The sequence below is a fragment of the Centruroides vittatus genome, unplaced genomic scaffold (genome assembly GCF_030686945.1).
Source record: "Centruroides vittatus isolate TY-2023 unplaced genomic scaffold, ASM3068694v2 contig_577, whole genome shotgun sequence".
Lineage (NCBI taxonomy): Eukaryota > Metazoa > Arthropoda > Arachnida > Scorpiones > Buthidae > Centruroides > Centruroides vittatus.
Genome location: NW_027122345.1, coordinates 1,598,888 through 1,614,225, shown reverse-complemented (window position 1 = coordinate 1,614,225; position 15,338 = coordinate 1,598,888). Strand labels below are relative to the sequence as shown.

The window sequence follows — 15,338 nt, the reverse complement described above, 5'->3', positions numbered from 1 at the left end:
TGTCTTTTGAACTTTTATAAATATAATATTTATAAATTATTATAAATTATTATTATTATTATTTTTTTTTATATTTTTGCAAGAGCACATACATTAGTTTGAAGCGAGCTACAAATATCCTAAATTTAAAATGAAAATGTAAAAAGACAAACGCTGAATCTACATCAATAAGTATATAATATAATAATAAATATGTCATTAAGGTTTTTTAGAAACGCTTACACATTGTATTTATAAAATAAACATTAAAAACCTTATTATTTTTAAATATTTGATATAAAATTACAGAATCTGTCAATTCCGATCGAGCGAAAAAATTTGTTTGAAAATTAGGATTTAAAAAAATGTAGTGGAACCTCGCTTAACGAGCAAAATAATTTGTAAAAATTTGCCTCGTTTAACGAGCGATATTTCACATAACGAGTGATGAGGGGAGGGGAAGTCCCGAATTGTGCGCATGCAGCATGCTCCATCAGTCTGTGTTTAGCACTCGTTCTGCTAGCATCTTAGTGTCGCTTGTGATCACATATTTTTCCAAACTTGCATTCACACATATTACGTATAAACATCAACAATCATAGCCTGTTATATAATAAACACGCCAAACGATATGCCAGATTCTTGGGTCATTAAATTTAATGACCGATTCCAAATTAAATTTTAGAAATGTCCGAATTAAAAATTAACTATTTATAATTACAATATTAAATTTAATACGAGATGGAAACATAACTGCCTACCTCTAGTCAAATTAATTAACTTCTAATATTTAATTATAGTATTTACATAACCCAAGAATTTGGCATATCGTTTGGAGTGTTTATCAAACATATTAGCTGTAATTTTTTTTTTTTGTTTCTGCAAATCGAATTCTCATTCCAGGTTGGTTCATCCGCACTAGAAGAAAAGATGATGATGATGATGATTCACGCTCCTTAACAGTGTATATTGTACAATTTTTTTGAATAAACGTTATAATAAAACATTTGAGCATTTTTTCGGCTTGAAATGCATTATCGTATTTTGCATTCATTTCTATGGGAAAAATTGTTTTGCTTAACGAGTGTTTCGCGTTACGAGTAAGACTCTAGAACGAATTATGCTCGTTGAGCGAGGTTCCACTGTACATTGAAATGGAATTACAATTTGAATTAAAATTTTCTGAATATAATGAAAAAATTATGTTTTGAGTTAATTTAAAATTGTATTAAAACAAATTATCAAATTTCTTGTCGTTACATTGAAAATAGGGAATTAATTTTACATATATGCCAGATTACGTTATCAAAATCCAAGATGGCAGCTGTCAGGATGAGGAATGTACCTTTACAGTGGAAAGGAAATTTTGCAAATGAAGAAAACTTAAAAAATATGTTGAGACATTTGAATTATAAAGTAAGATTTAGTGTCTTTTTTATTTTGCATCTATATACAATGGTTTAAAGTACATTAAATCGTTACTATGATATAGTATTTGTTGTTGTTTAAATAAAATGAGAGGTAATTGAAACTGTATTTAAAAGTAGAATTATGTGAAGTGGATTTATCAAATTGTTTTAACTACAGAAATGATAGATAAAACGATAAAATTTTGTTTAACAGAGATTATAATTTACATAATTACAATTAAATTAGATTTATATTTTTTTACTTATTTATAGCTAAAATGTGTTTTATAATTCTTAATAACCTATGGAATTAAGTGTTTTAATTAATTTAAGATTGTAATTGTAAAGTTTAAAATCTGCAAATAATAATCTTACTGGAATAATTATAAGTTAGGACGATTATTATATTAATTTTTTTTCTTTTTTAACAAAAAATTTTAGTGTAGATGCACTCAAAAGTAAAATAATCTGATTGCATTGTAATGTATTAAGTATTAAATTATAAAGAAGTATTTCAAATTGATTAATCATTTCTATTTAGATTAAAGAAGGAATAGTGCTAGAAAATTTAATATGTTAATATGAACATACACACTTTCACTATTATTACGAAAATATGTTAAAATTTACACACTGATTAGATGTATAGAGAATAATTTCGTCGATATTTATCAATGTTTATGCTTGTATGACAAATGCAAATAGCAAAAATAAGTAACTTAATATCTTTGTGTATTTTTTAGATAAGAGTTGTGATTTACTCATTGAGAATTTTATTAGAATCAGCTGATCAACTTCTGAATGTTGACTTAGTAGATGAGTCAGGATCATATATAAACTTTTTTAGCTACATGTTCTTGACTATTAAAAGTTCTTTTTATTAAGAAGTATCTGGCATGATTTTCCTATTTAAATTACTTGTTTTTTATTAAAATATATAAACAAGACTGATCAGTCAGATCCATGACATAATAGAACATTGTTCAATGTTCTGATAGAAAAGCAAATTTGAAAAATACTTAAATAACTTAATTACTAAAAACCATTCTCAGTCTCGCAATAAATAAGATCCTGAAATTTTAAGAGATATAAATTAATGAATTGATTGCAACTAACTTTTGAATGTTAGTTAGGTTAGGGATTGCATTACCAGTAATTAGTTAAAAAGTGCATTGGTAAATATATTGGTGATCTGATATTTTTTACTGTAAATTTGATAAAAATAGATATGTAGTAATTTTTTAGTCAAATATTTATTTGTACACACTTTTACATCTATTTATATATTAAACATAGGAGCAAATTACTAATTTAAATAATTTAAAAATTATAATTATTAATGTTAATACAAGATGGTGCCTAACGCCTCCCTCTAAAGTCAAATTGCTTACGTAATTTATTTAGTAATTTGCCTTAAACTAGCCCGATAGAATTTCGGCATTTGGTTGGTGTTTAGTTTTAATATATCGGGTTTAGAAATGTTGTTTATATATATTATGCCTCGCTGGGGCTTATGATGGCTGGTTGAATGCCGTAGAGGATGTGGGCACTGAATGTGTCCCCAGCTGGCATTGTAATAACCGTCAATGGTTATATAGTTATCTTATGTATGCTGGAAGAGGAGATTGGGCTGGAGGTTCGGATAGCGTAACTGGCAACACATCTGCACAGTAAGTAAGAGTTGTGGGTTCGAGTCCTGCTCTGGGCCGATTTTTTTCTCCCAGCGGTTCTAAATTATTTAAATTAATTAATTAAAAATTATAATTATTAATGTTAATACGAGATGATGCCTAACACCTCCCTTTAAACATAGGAGCATCAAATATTTATTTAAACTGTAAATGTAGTTTGTCATTTTTCTTTTTTGTTCATTTTTCTCATTGGTCCAGACACCATTATTTTCTACTGATCACATATTGAAACATAAAGCAATAGTTTAAAAGAAAAATGACAAACTGCATTTACAGTTTAAATAAATATTTGATATTTCTAGGAAAATAATGGTGTCTTTTCACATCCACAAACTCCAAAAATACTAATCAATCAACAATTTTATTTTACCCAGATGTATTTCGGAAATTACAATATTTTTTTCCTTGGTGGGCATCTGAACTGGCTACATCTTAAAATTTAAAAAAAAAAGGAATAGAAGCAGAAGGATAAATCATTATTACTGTACAGTTTTTTACAATTTTTAAAGTATATTACAGCACTAAGCTGGACATTTTGGCAATTTGTTTCTTTACTCATAACAAAACAAACAACTTTACTGGAATATAAATACAGTAGAGCATCGATTATCCGACTCCCAATTAACGGACTTATCGGTTAACCAACCACGTTTTAGTCGGCAAATTCAAATGTCTGCTAGTGATGTGGCGCTACAATATTTGGTTATGTCTTGGCTACTTTAATATTATTTTTGTTAAATTTTTGCATGTTTTAGCTGGCAGCACTGACTCGACCATGAAAGGGAGGCTAGTATTTAAACCAGGCCTAATACACTATACTAATAATGTATTTTTTCATACTTTTCAATTATCCGACCAACCCCAGTCCCCAATTACGTCAGATAATCGATGCTCTACTGTACTTAAAATAACCAACACCTTAGAATTTCCAGCAACAATATATTTAATAAAATAAAAACGTTTTTGACTATTTTTAATAGTCTTCTTCAGTTAAACAACTTTAAAACAAAAAGAATGTAAAATGGAACGCAAGCCATACAACGGTTTAAAAAATTTGAAAATAATTCCAACATATAGTGCACGTGGTTTACATAAGAAAAATAAAGACAGAATAAATAAAAATGAAAGTAAAAAACAAAAAATAAATTAAAATAAAGTATTAAGAAAATGAATCGCTGTGGTAAAAAGATTTCCATGTGGAGGATAAACTTTCCACATCTCTATGGTTGATGCATCCCTTGTCAATATGGGCCTTGTAAATTTCAAGTTCTACTCATAACACTGAGAGTGCAATAATGATTTTAGTTGGCAAAATGGGTTGCATTTAGTTACAATTTTCATGGTGAACTCAGGATATTTTCTTCCAATTAGAAGTTCAGACTATTTACAAAAATATAATTTTGAGTCTATCCATTAATCCTTTAACACAGCCACAGAAGTACCCGTTACATTGGAAATGCAAATGAAGGGATAACTTGTATCAACCACCAGAGGGCTAGAACCTGATATAAATTGGATAAAAACTTGATAGTATGGTGAGAAGATTTACTTGTCAGTTTTAACGTATAAACGTCAGACCCTCAAATAAAAGGCTGACGTTTGATCGTTTTTAATATTGTGAGTTTTTACCTATTATTATTTGTTTTTTTATTGAAGTTTTTCTTCAAACCAATGTAACGGGTACTTCTGTGATTGTGTTAAAGGATTAATGGATAGACTCGAAAATTATATTTTTGTAAATAGTCTGAACTTCTAATTGGGGATGCATGTATTTGAATTTGACTTTTTAATCCAGGCAGTTAAAAAATTATAAAATGTTCTATTTTTAGTCAATGAAATTGTTGCTATTCAAAATAGAAGAAAAGGAATTCAATTGGACATATTGCACTAGTGATTGTTTAGTTGCTGAATCACCAATAAGTTGGCAACTAAGCAATCACCAATGCTTTAATTTTTGCACTTAAAGTGAAAATTTTAAAATTAATGATAATAAACCAGTAATAAAAAAGTTGGTAAATTATTAATCCCTAGTTAGGATGCTGAATTTGTTCATTTGATTTCAAATATAAGAACTATTCTATCTGATAAATTTGTGTTTATAAAGGTTCGACTTCTGTACTGGTGTGAGCAAATAATTCACATTCAACCTTTTAAAAACCAGTAATAAAAATTTGAAAACAAACGTTTTCGACCGTTAACTCGGTCTTCATCAGGTTCTAACTATTGAGATTCAAAACTGTTCCAGAACGTATTCAAATTTTCGAATAGAACCGTTGCGCATTCGTGTTACGTGTTGGCATGCGTAATACGTGTGGCGCAAAACACAACGAAATTACAATCCATATACAAACGAATTAAATGGAGCTATGGGGAACATCACCTTCGTAACAAAACCACTCCAGAATCGAGGACACCATATCTGAATTAGACCGCATCCAGATCATAGCCACAAGACACGGCTATAGCCGTACATTAGTTCATAACCTTGCGTCTGCACATTTGCATCGTACTGACAACACCAACACACGCACTAACGACTCCAATACCACTCAAGCACTTGTAGTAGTTGAATATAATAAACACCTAGACTCCATTTACAGGGAAATTGCCGCATACACCAACAAAAAGATCGCTTACAAGAGACGTAACACTATATATGACCTCATGCGCAATTCCAAGGACATCGTAGATAAAAGAATGGCACCGGGGGTATACTCTGTTCCATTATGGGATAGCAGATTCCAAAGAGAGCTTGTATACATCGGTTCAATGAAACGGTCGCTCGACAAGCATCTACGCGAGCATAAATATGATATCGACCGCAACAGAGGCACCACTACCCTCTCTGCTTATGCCTCGACCCCGGGCATAAGTGCTGATCTGCAAAACGCGGAATTGATTAAAATATCCCACCGATTGGACCATCTGCGATCCCTGGAAAGTCTGGAAATATACAAGGCTGGACTGCACACAACCTGCATCAATTCTAAAGATGCGTGTAACATTTCTCAAGCTTGGAAGTTTTGTTACGAAGGTGATGTTCCCCATAGCTCCATTTAATTCGTTTGTATATGGATTGTAATTTCGTTGTGTTTTGCGCCACACGTATTACGCATGCCAACACGTAACACGAATGCGCAACGGTTCTATTCGAAAATTTGAATACGTTCTGGAACAGTTTTGAATCTCAATAGTTAGAACCTGATGAAGACCGAGTTAACGGTCGAAAACGTTTGTTTTCAAATTTTTATTACTGGTTTTTAAAAGGTTGAATGTGAATTATTTGTGTTTATAGTTAAGCTTCTAAGAGAGAGTATTTTAAAAAAAAGGATAAATGTGTATATTAGCCCTGGGCATGTTATGACTAAATAAATTTAATTTATAAACCTATAATATAAGATCTAAGATGATTTATATACTTACTTTTATATATCTGTTAAAATTGATTTGTACTGTACCTAGTGTTGTGAACATGCATAATATATAAACATGGATAAGCTGCATTAACAACTTACTGTATTTACTCGGATATAAGACGATCTTGCATATAGGACGAGGTGTGACTTTAAAGATCAAAATAAAGGAAATTAGATTTATTCATACAATTTTAATTTTATTTCGTTTAATCACAAAAAAATTTCAAATGTACGTATTAAGGCAAACAACCATGATGCTATCACTTTTTGTCTACTCGGACTCACCCTCCAAAGCTTCGTTAGAACTCTCATCTTTTTCACTCTCATTCCACAAAGCATCATCCTCTGATCTGTCGAGTGAGTTTGAAATGCAGCATTTCCTGAATGATTTCATTATCAGCTTGTGAGGAATGCTTTTTCATGCAACTGATATTCACATAGCAATCTGTGAAGCTTTAGCCCGTTTGATGCGGCCAGTTACACACTTCACAATTTTCAGAGGTAAACCAGTCAGTGTACAGTTTCCTCATGCAGTCTTTAAATGGTTTGTTGATGCACACATCTAAGGGCTGAAATTGTGATGTCATTCCCCCAGGAATTGTTACGAGAGTGCTCTTGTTTTTTCCTAGAAGATTTTTAATGTCATCTGTGAGGTGTCCCTTGAATGCATCATCACTAAAATTGATGGTAGTTTTAGCATGCTCCTGGTCGACGGAGCCATACTATTTTTAACCAGTCAACCATAAGCTTGTTGTTCATCCAGCCTTTCTCATGACATCGAATAACATCTCTTGGAAAAGATCATTTTTAGGGATTGTTTTCCACTTCAGTATAATGTATGGTGGCAACTTATGACTGCTGTGCATGCTAGCATGACTGTGATTCTTTGCTTTTTATTCCTCCCTGACCTAATGAATACTTGTTTTTCTCCTTTTTCATGGATAGTTGTATTGCTGAGCATATCAAAATAAATTAGTGTCTTATCTGCATTGCCAATTTGACTTATTAGGAATTTAGTCTGTTTTCTTAAATTAATGACGTGCCTCTGAAACTGGACCAACTTGGTTTCGTAATTGGCAGGTAATTTCTGGAGGTCTGGCATCTTATGGAGAATCCTGCTCTTTTCATGAGGAGGGATGCCCAACTGCGACTTGCTTTGAATTCTTGTCATGGAATTCCACATTCTTTTGTGAGATCTCTGGCTTTTGCTTGGAGAATTTCCACAGTTACGTGCATACACCTATTGCGCATGTGTTTCACAAAATTTTGTAGTTCTTCTAACTTTGGATATTTACCAGTTTTTAATCCACAAAATGATTTTCTTGTACTTTCACAATTAAACAATGAATTTCTCTGATTACGCCACTTCTGCATACACTAAACTCACTGCCTGCGACAGTTATTTGTCTTTTCTGCATGAAAAATTACTTTTCTCTTAAAAGAAGCCATGTTCTATGTTCTCCATACTTTTTCCGTTGTCAAAAATCAACAGTATCTTTCCACTTACACTTGCTAATCGGAAAATACACATTTGAACTTATATTCCCCTGAGATCTACGAACGTATGCCTTACGTTCGTTTATTTATTATTATTTTAAATGTGTTGTATGTAAAATATCTAGTTTATATTAATAATTGTCATTTAATTTAATTAATTAATAAAATGTTATAGTAAATATACTGTATGATAAAACAATTTACGTTAATGTAATGATAAACGTAAGAAAAGCGGCAACCTGATTGACATTCAGACAAATGTAAAATTAAAAACATTAAATTAAAAATTGAGAAAATGTATGATAGTTTTCATTTACTAATACTCGCACTTGACAATAAGTATCGGTAAGTAGTTTATTATCTGACTATACAAAATTATTGCAAAAATGCAAAGAATCCTTCGCTTGCATATACAGGACAACCTAGGTTTTTGAAGTCATGAAAAATGAATAAATACCTTGTCTTATATCTGAGTAAATACAGTATATACAAAATGTGAAAACTGTATTAACTTCATTTAATATATAATACAGTAGTATATATGGACTTTTATAATCAAATTTGGACTTTGCTATGCTGATAGTATTAAGTGGGGTATGTAAAATTACATTTAGTGAAAATTATAGTTTTATTTAAAACAGTTTAAAAAATATATAAATCAGATTTTTAATTACAGTGGAATTCAGTTTATCTGGCCCAAACAGGACCAGGCCCAATCCAGATGACCAAAAATTCAGATAATCCAGAAAATTTGTTAATGACATAAATAACACAGTTTAGATGTACTGTACATTATATATACTTTTACAACAATATTAACAGTATAAAGCAAAAGACATATCTACATACAGTATCAGTTTGTTGTATTCTATCAGCTGGTACAGTACAGTACATGTACTGTACATAAGTTTCCTGACCATTTGTGTGGGGTAGAACTTTTAATGACCTTTTTCAAGGTTAACTGGTAATTAGGCTTAGCACTCTGTAGGGAAACTAAAGGATTAATTTGAACTGAAGTAATTGTGATATACTGTACTGTATTTATATTTGTTGCCAGATCCTCTATAAAGTCACAAGTATTCAAAATTGGCATTGAGCCAAGAGCAAACAGTATTCTTACAGCTGCAACATTATACTCAAGCAAGAATATACTACTTACAAGTTAGTTCTTTTGATTTTTTTTTGCATATATAGGTTTTTTGTATGTCTGTCTGTCTTATTCTGGATAAACTGGAGATCAGATTAATGGGTTCTGGATAAATGAGATTCCACTGTATAATTGTTATTAATTAATATATAATTAATAACAATTATAACGAGAAACAACTATCGAGAGCATGGCAGGCTATTTATGACGCAACACTATAACAGCCGGCGCAGGTGCACGTCTTTTGAAGATTTAAATTTTGAAATTTTAAAAAAGAAATTTTGAAGATAGAAGCATTGGAGACTGAAACATTTAAAAATTGGAATTGAACTCATATCACACCAGAAAAATTTATAGAACATTTGAAGAAGACCCTAGAAATGGGTTGAAAATGTTAGTGTTATGTTCTAAATGTTATCTGCAAAGCTATACAAGGTTAGTGCGACGTATTTGTATTTCTTATCACTTTGTTCATTGGATGGATTTAATATATAATTCATTCAATGTTGTTTGCTTACTGATTTTGCAGTGCAATATTTAATAATACTTGGTATATAATTGAAGTATAACAATATCTGCACTTTGAACTGTTGTAACATAAGCAAATTACAGTTGAAATGATGATTAACATTTAAGTTCTAGTTAAGACCAAAAACAATCATTGATAATGATTGTATGTTATCAGCCACATGCCAAAGTTGATAGTTCAAAAAGACAGTTGAAAAGACTTATGTACCCAAAGATGATGATAACTGAATTATTATAAGCAAAGTGTTTAAAGTATATTTTCAGTTGTGTGATTGGAATGTGCTAATTTTGATGATGATAATTAAATAACTGATAGCAATATCTGTCATTACAATAAGTATAGTTTCAAAGCAAAGAGAAATTCAGGTTTCTAGTGTCTAAATAAACATCATTTTTAATAAGTCAAATATTTTTGATATTCCAAAATATCATCTCCAGGCACAGTGCAGTCAAACTATATGTAAATCAGAATGCATTTAAAATTTGGAAATTTGCACAAAAATTTGAAGGTAATATATAAGAAAAAAATAATAATTTTGAAAATATATAAATTTACAGAAGGCTAAATTTATATATTTTCAAAACTACTTTTTTTTAGCTTTCTAACTATTTAAATTTAGCCTTCTGTAAATTTATATATAAATATAAAAATGTACCGTACATAAGGATCATTAATACCTATTAAAATAAAGAAATGTTCTTGCATGAATGAAACCAAAACTACAATTGTGTAGTTGTGTAATCTGTAATTGTCAGTAATCTGGTAATTCTAATATTGTAGGGTTTATTAGTTTTATAATTAAAGCAGTCTTCCAAATAAACAAAGTTTTGAGTTAGGGATTATTTTATAAAACTTTTACATCATGCCATAGTACATATGTATGTGTACAACTGCTTTTGCAAGCTTTTTCTCCCCTGTTCTGATTGATGTCTTCTTTTGTGCTCTAAAATCATTTTATCAACTGTTTAGAATTTGCTTCATCAAGTAGACGACTGGTATTATCAAGCAAGTGGTATACAGGCATTGCATATAAGTTATACCTGATTGGTAAATAAAACTACAAGTAGTTCTATCCCTAAAAGTCTCCTGAGACTTTAAAATATTTAATTTAAAGGATTGTTTAAAAATGATCTTTTTTAAAAGATTTTATTTTAAAAAATTATAAAGTATTTAAGAAAAGAAACAAGGCACTTAATCAGTTATTATAAATAAAGATGATGAGTTAATATATTTACAGTGCCTTTTTAATAGTGTGTGAAATTTAAATAATACTAATGTTTTTGATACATTAATGGGCCATATCAGACATGAACAGTTGAAAGCAGAATATCAGTGTCGGAAGGAAGGTAGGTGAGACATCAATAGAGAACAAGCTGGAGAGGAGACTACAATGGTGGCAGTTAAGGGTTCATTGATTAATTCAGCTGAGTAATTACAATGGCTAGTTCATTCTTATTAAAGATAGTGAGTTTATAAATGTTTAAAAATCAGTTGTTCAACTAGTTTATAAATCAGTTAAAATTTTCTGAAGACAGAAGCTAAAGCTTTAAAAAAAAATGTTTTGATCTCCTAAAAAGCCATATTAAGAGTCAGTTACGATGGGATAGGATTGTTCATTTAAATATTATGCCATGACTTCACTCTGTCTTAAAAAAAATTAAATGAAAATAAAAAAAATAAAGCTTGAAACAGATTTTATTGAGACAAGACTATCAACATCTTTGGTAAACTAATTAGAAAAAAAACTGAGATTGAAAAAGTTAGTAATGGAAATGACATGAGATTTTTAAATAAAATAGAGGAGAAGGTAAATTGTTTCTTTTATCAATGATCAAAGAAAATACAGAATAAAATTTTGTTTTCATTTTTTTTATAAATAACAGAAATAAAAAAAATGAACAATATGTTTCAAGATTCCATTTCACATATGAATGTTAGTTTTGATTATATGTTTCAGTTTTATATGGAATCAGTCTGCTGTGTAAATTGTGCATTATTTATTGCTCTTAGAAATTAATTTTTGTTATTTCTCATATCAGTAATAAGTAAAACTATTCAAAACTGGGTATACATTAATAAACACTGCACATATAACAAAATTCAGCAAGAAATTAGAAGAAAGTGAACTTTTTGAACCTGTGTTTAACAGGCATCATCAGGCTAACTCTCCTTTGTGGTTTGAATGCAGCTGTTAAAACAAACAGCTTGAACCAAAAAGTTACTAGGAATAAGTGATTGCTGATCACATGTTAAAAGAGGGGTGACGTGAGAGGAGGAGGGAGGATCCATTAGTTAAGCATGGATGAAAATGTTTGCCTTCTTCTAATTGGGCTGCAATTTGAAAAAATTCTAGACTTATAAATTTTCACTGTCGTCCATCTGTCTTTTTTAATCTCGAGAACAGAATTAGATAGATGAAAGCAGCGACCAGATTTAGAAGGCTTAAGGGCGTGAGGTCCCAGTTAAGTATATACAAACTTCCAGTTTGCACCAGAAGTCACGTTATTTCAATTTAAAAATTTTTTGAGTTTTCATGATTGGCACAACTCCATTGCTAACAGGAAAAGTATGATGTACAGGGGCAAGACACTACTAATTTGAAGGTGGCAATCATATATTTTAAGTTAAATTAATTACATATGATTAAAAATTGCAACCTGGCATTGTGACAATGTCACAATAAATAATTGCTTGTTGTTGTTGTTATAAGAATAATATAAATAATATATATGACAACCAGTTTTTAAATTTTTCAGTGTTGTATGTCAATAAAGAACTTTGCCTAGTGTGGTATATACAATTCCTGGTTTGTGCTGAGCTCGCAGATATTCCGTATAATGGTAGAAAATATCAATTTTTTATGAATTACTTAAAAATGGTATGTAGACAACATTATGATTATTTGAATAAATACAAAAAGCTTAAGATTGAATTTAAAACAAAGTATAAGTTTAAAAAGTTTTATAGTTAATTTTGAGCCGGATTATGTTGATGATTGAAAAACTAATATTTATATACTGCATATATGTATAGTAAAATTACAAGGGGAGGCTCAGGATGGTCTCTTTGGATTTCATCAAGTTTCATTATATACTGTATTGTAATATTACCTTACTATAAATTAATAATAACGCCATTTGACATAACTCTCAACCACTCACAAGAAAAGCGAGTTTAAAGTTTTCTGTATTTATTATAGCCTAACTAGGCGTCAGATTTTAAGGAAATTTTTTTTTTTCTCTTAGTACAATTGAACTCCTGACTTTACAGAGATGTGTTTTGGGTCATGTTGAATATAAATGAGACTTTTATAGGTCTTATAAAGTCATTTTGGTTGAAATTTTGGGATAGGTTTTTTTTAAACTAAAATATGGTATAACATTGTCTTTTGTAATTTTTTGGGGATTTTGTAGCTTTTTCTGCCATATTTTGAAATTCTCAGGTTTTTTTTTTTTTTTTTTTTTTTTTTTTGAAATTTTGTTCACCATTGCCATGCTATGATGTAGTGGTTAGCTTAAAAGAATAGACGTTTTGGCACGTTGATGTGATTGGAATCGTGTTTAATGCATTTAAGAGAAGACAAATATTGTGTGTTTTTCACCTGTATCCTGAAAGATTTCTAGTTCGTTTTTGAGATTGTAGTACTTCTTTTGTTCTCTAGTATTCTTGATTTGTCTACCTCGGCTGCATTAATAGAAAGATCATAGCCCAATAATTCGGCAGTTCGTCTGTCTTTAATAATCAGATTATGAAGAAAAACTTCATACTTGCTGACTTCGTACTCGTTTGTATCCTTGCCCAATTTGCACAACTTGGCGTTATGCAGTTATTGAAGCTACTAAGCATGGTTAAAAATTAAGACAGCATAAGCACACTTATTCCAGATATTACTGGTAAAGAATTTTGAGAGTCCTGCCACAAATAAGCTATGTATTGATTATTGACCATTTGTGACCTGTCCATAACGAACAAAAGTTAAAAAAAACTAATAAGTAGGTTTAAAATTAATAAATACAAATGTATTCTGACAGTTCATGAGTTAATGATACTTTCTATTTGCAAAATTTCCTCAACCTTAACATAAAATAAGAAAAAAGTGAATTTTTAAAAGATTTGCGGGATTTTCCGGGATAAGAAAAATTTCCCGGGTTAAAAAAACGACCGGGATCCTGGAATCCCGTTTGAGAAACCGTAGTTCCAAAGTTATGTTCTTTGCCTGAAGATGACATTGATAAAAATGTCAAAAGTGCTTATGTTGATAATAAAAACTGTTTAACTTCGATAGACAATAGTTTTTTCTTGTTTTAATAGATAATATTTTGGCATGATGATCTAATCATTTCTATTGTTCTTTTTAGTTTGTTGAATTTGAATACAAAAAGACTTAGATTAATAAAGGTTGAAAGGAAAGATGTATATAATCAAGTTATTTCTTTATTTTTATGCATACATTTTCAACAATTACAATATAGAAATAAAAGTTTTTGTACAATCAAAAAATTATATAAAATTCTTTAAATACAAACTTTTCTTGTTAAAAATATGTTTCATTTGAATATAAATTTAAAAAGAATGAAAAAATTTAAGAAAAGTAAGATTTGAATCAGTGCTGTGACATCCTGAGATTAGTAGTCAGTGACCTTATGCCCTAGACCAGGGGTCACCAAACTATGGCCCGTGAGGTCAGCTCATCCAGCCCTCCGTCACACTGTGCACAAATGAGCTAAAATATAATTATTTATATGAAAATACCATAGATTGTAGATAAACCTGTTTTAATTTTTTCTACATTGTAAGTGTAAGTAAAAATTCCAGAAGTGGTCTAATCTGATTTTTGCATCTGACAATAATATAATTTTTAGGAAAATTAGTGAAATAAAAAATTTGGTGTTTTTTTTTTGACTTTGGATATCAGAGTGCTTTTTGTATAAGTACCTGCAATGAAGTTTCTAAGAAAAGCTATTACAAGCTTGCTGCAGCAATCATGTTTGTGTATTGGTAAATAAATATGTTGGTTGTCTTTATTTTTTGCGTATTCAGTATACTGTATTGAACAAAATGGTTATGTGGCCCATGCTCATCATTCTCTCAGTAATGTCGCCCACTGTGAAAAAAGTTTGGTGACCCCTGCCCTAGACTATGGTCACTTGGTGAAAAAATGCTTTTGAGACTCAGTTATAATGAATACGGTAAACTTAAGTTTACTGTATTCTATATCATAGATTGTACTCTCAAGCACTCATTTTTCTGATGACTGCTTGAGAGTTGCATTGAGTGGCTTTATTATTGATTTTATAATAGGGTAAGTATTATAACACATATCAAATTCATTGAAATCTGAGTGGGGGGGGCAATCCTGAGTCCTCTTGTTAGCCATATCTTAACTAGTTTTTTCTTAGAAATATTATATAGTATATATTGGGTGTCCATTAAAATTTGTCACAACTTTGTTTCTTCAAATTTCCATGTAAAAGAAATATTAATCTAAATGCCACTTGTGTTATAGATATAGTATTGAATTCACTTTAGGTTACCTAAAATTTTTTTTATTTATGATGACTTTGGTTTTGATCATTTGCCAGTGATAATGATATTGTCTTTGGGAAACTATACACATTGGAACAACTATTCAACTATTAATGCAAGTGGGTTGTATTGGAGACCGTAGAA

General features: G+C 30.2%; 1 protein-coding gene across 3 annotated transcripts in view; it reads left to right on the top strand.

Moving 5' to 3' along the window:
• The first annotated feature begins 1,285 nt into the window (after positions 1-1,285).
• Positions 1,286-15,338, top strand: part of LOC136979100 (uncharacterized) — a 64,287-nt gene continuing 50,234 nt past the window's right edge. The window contains exons 1-2 of one of the 3 annotated variants that reach the window (XM_067275015.1): positions 1,292-1,395; positions 12,425-12,546. In XM_067275015.1, the coding sequence (XP_067131116.1) occupies position 1,395; positions 12,425-12,546 (123 nt within the window). In that variant the 5' untranslated portion in view covers positions 1,292-1,394. Of the gene's footprint in view, positions 1,396-12,424; positions 12,547-15,338 lie in introns of all 3 variants that reach the window. The other 2 variants (XM_067275017.1, XM_067275018.1) reach the window with 2 other exon arrangements.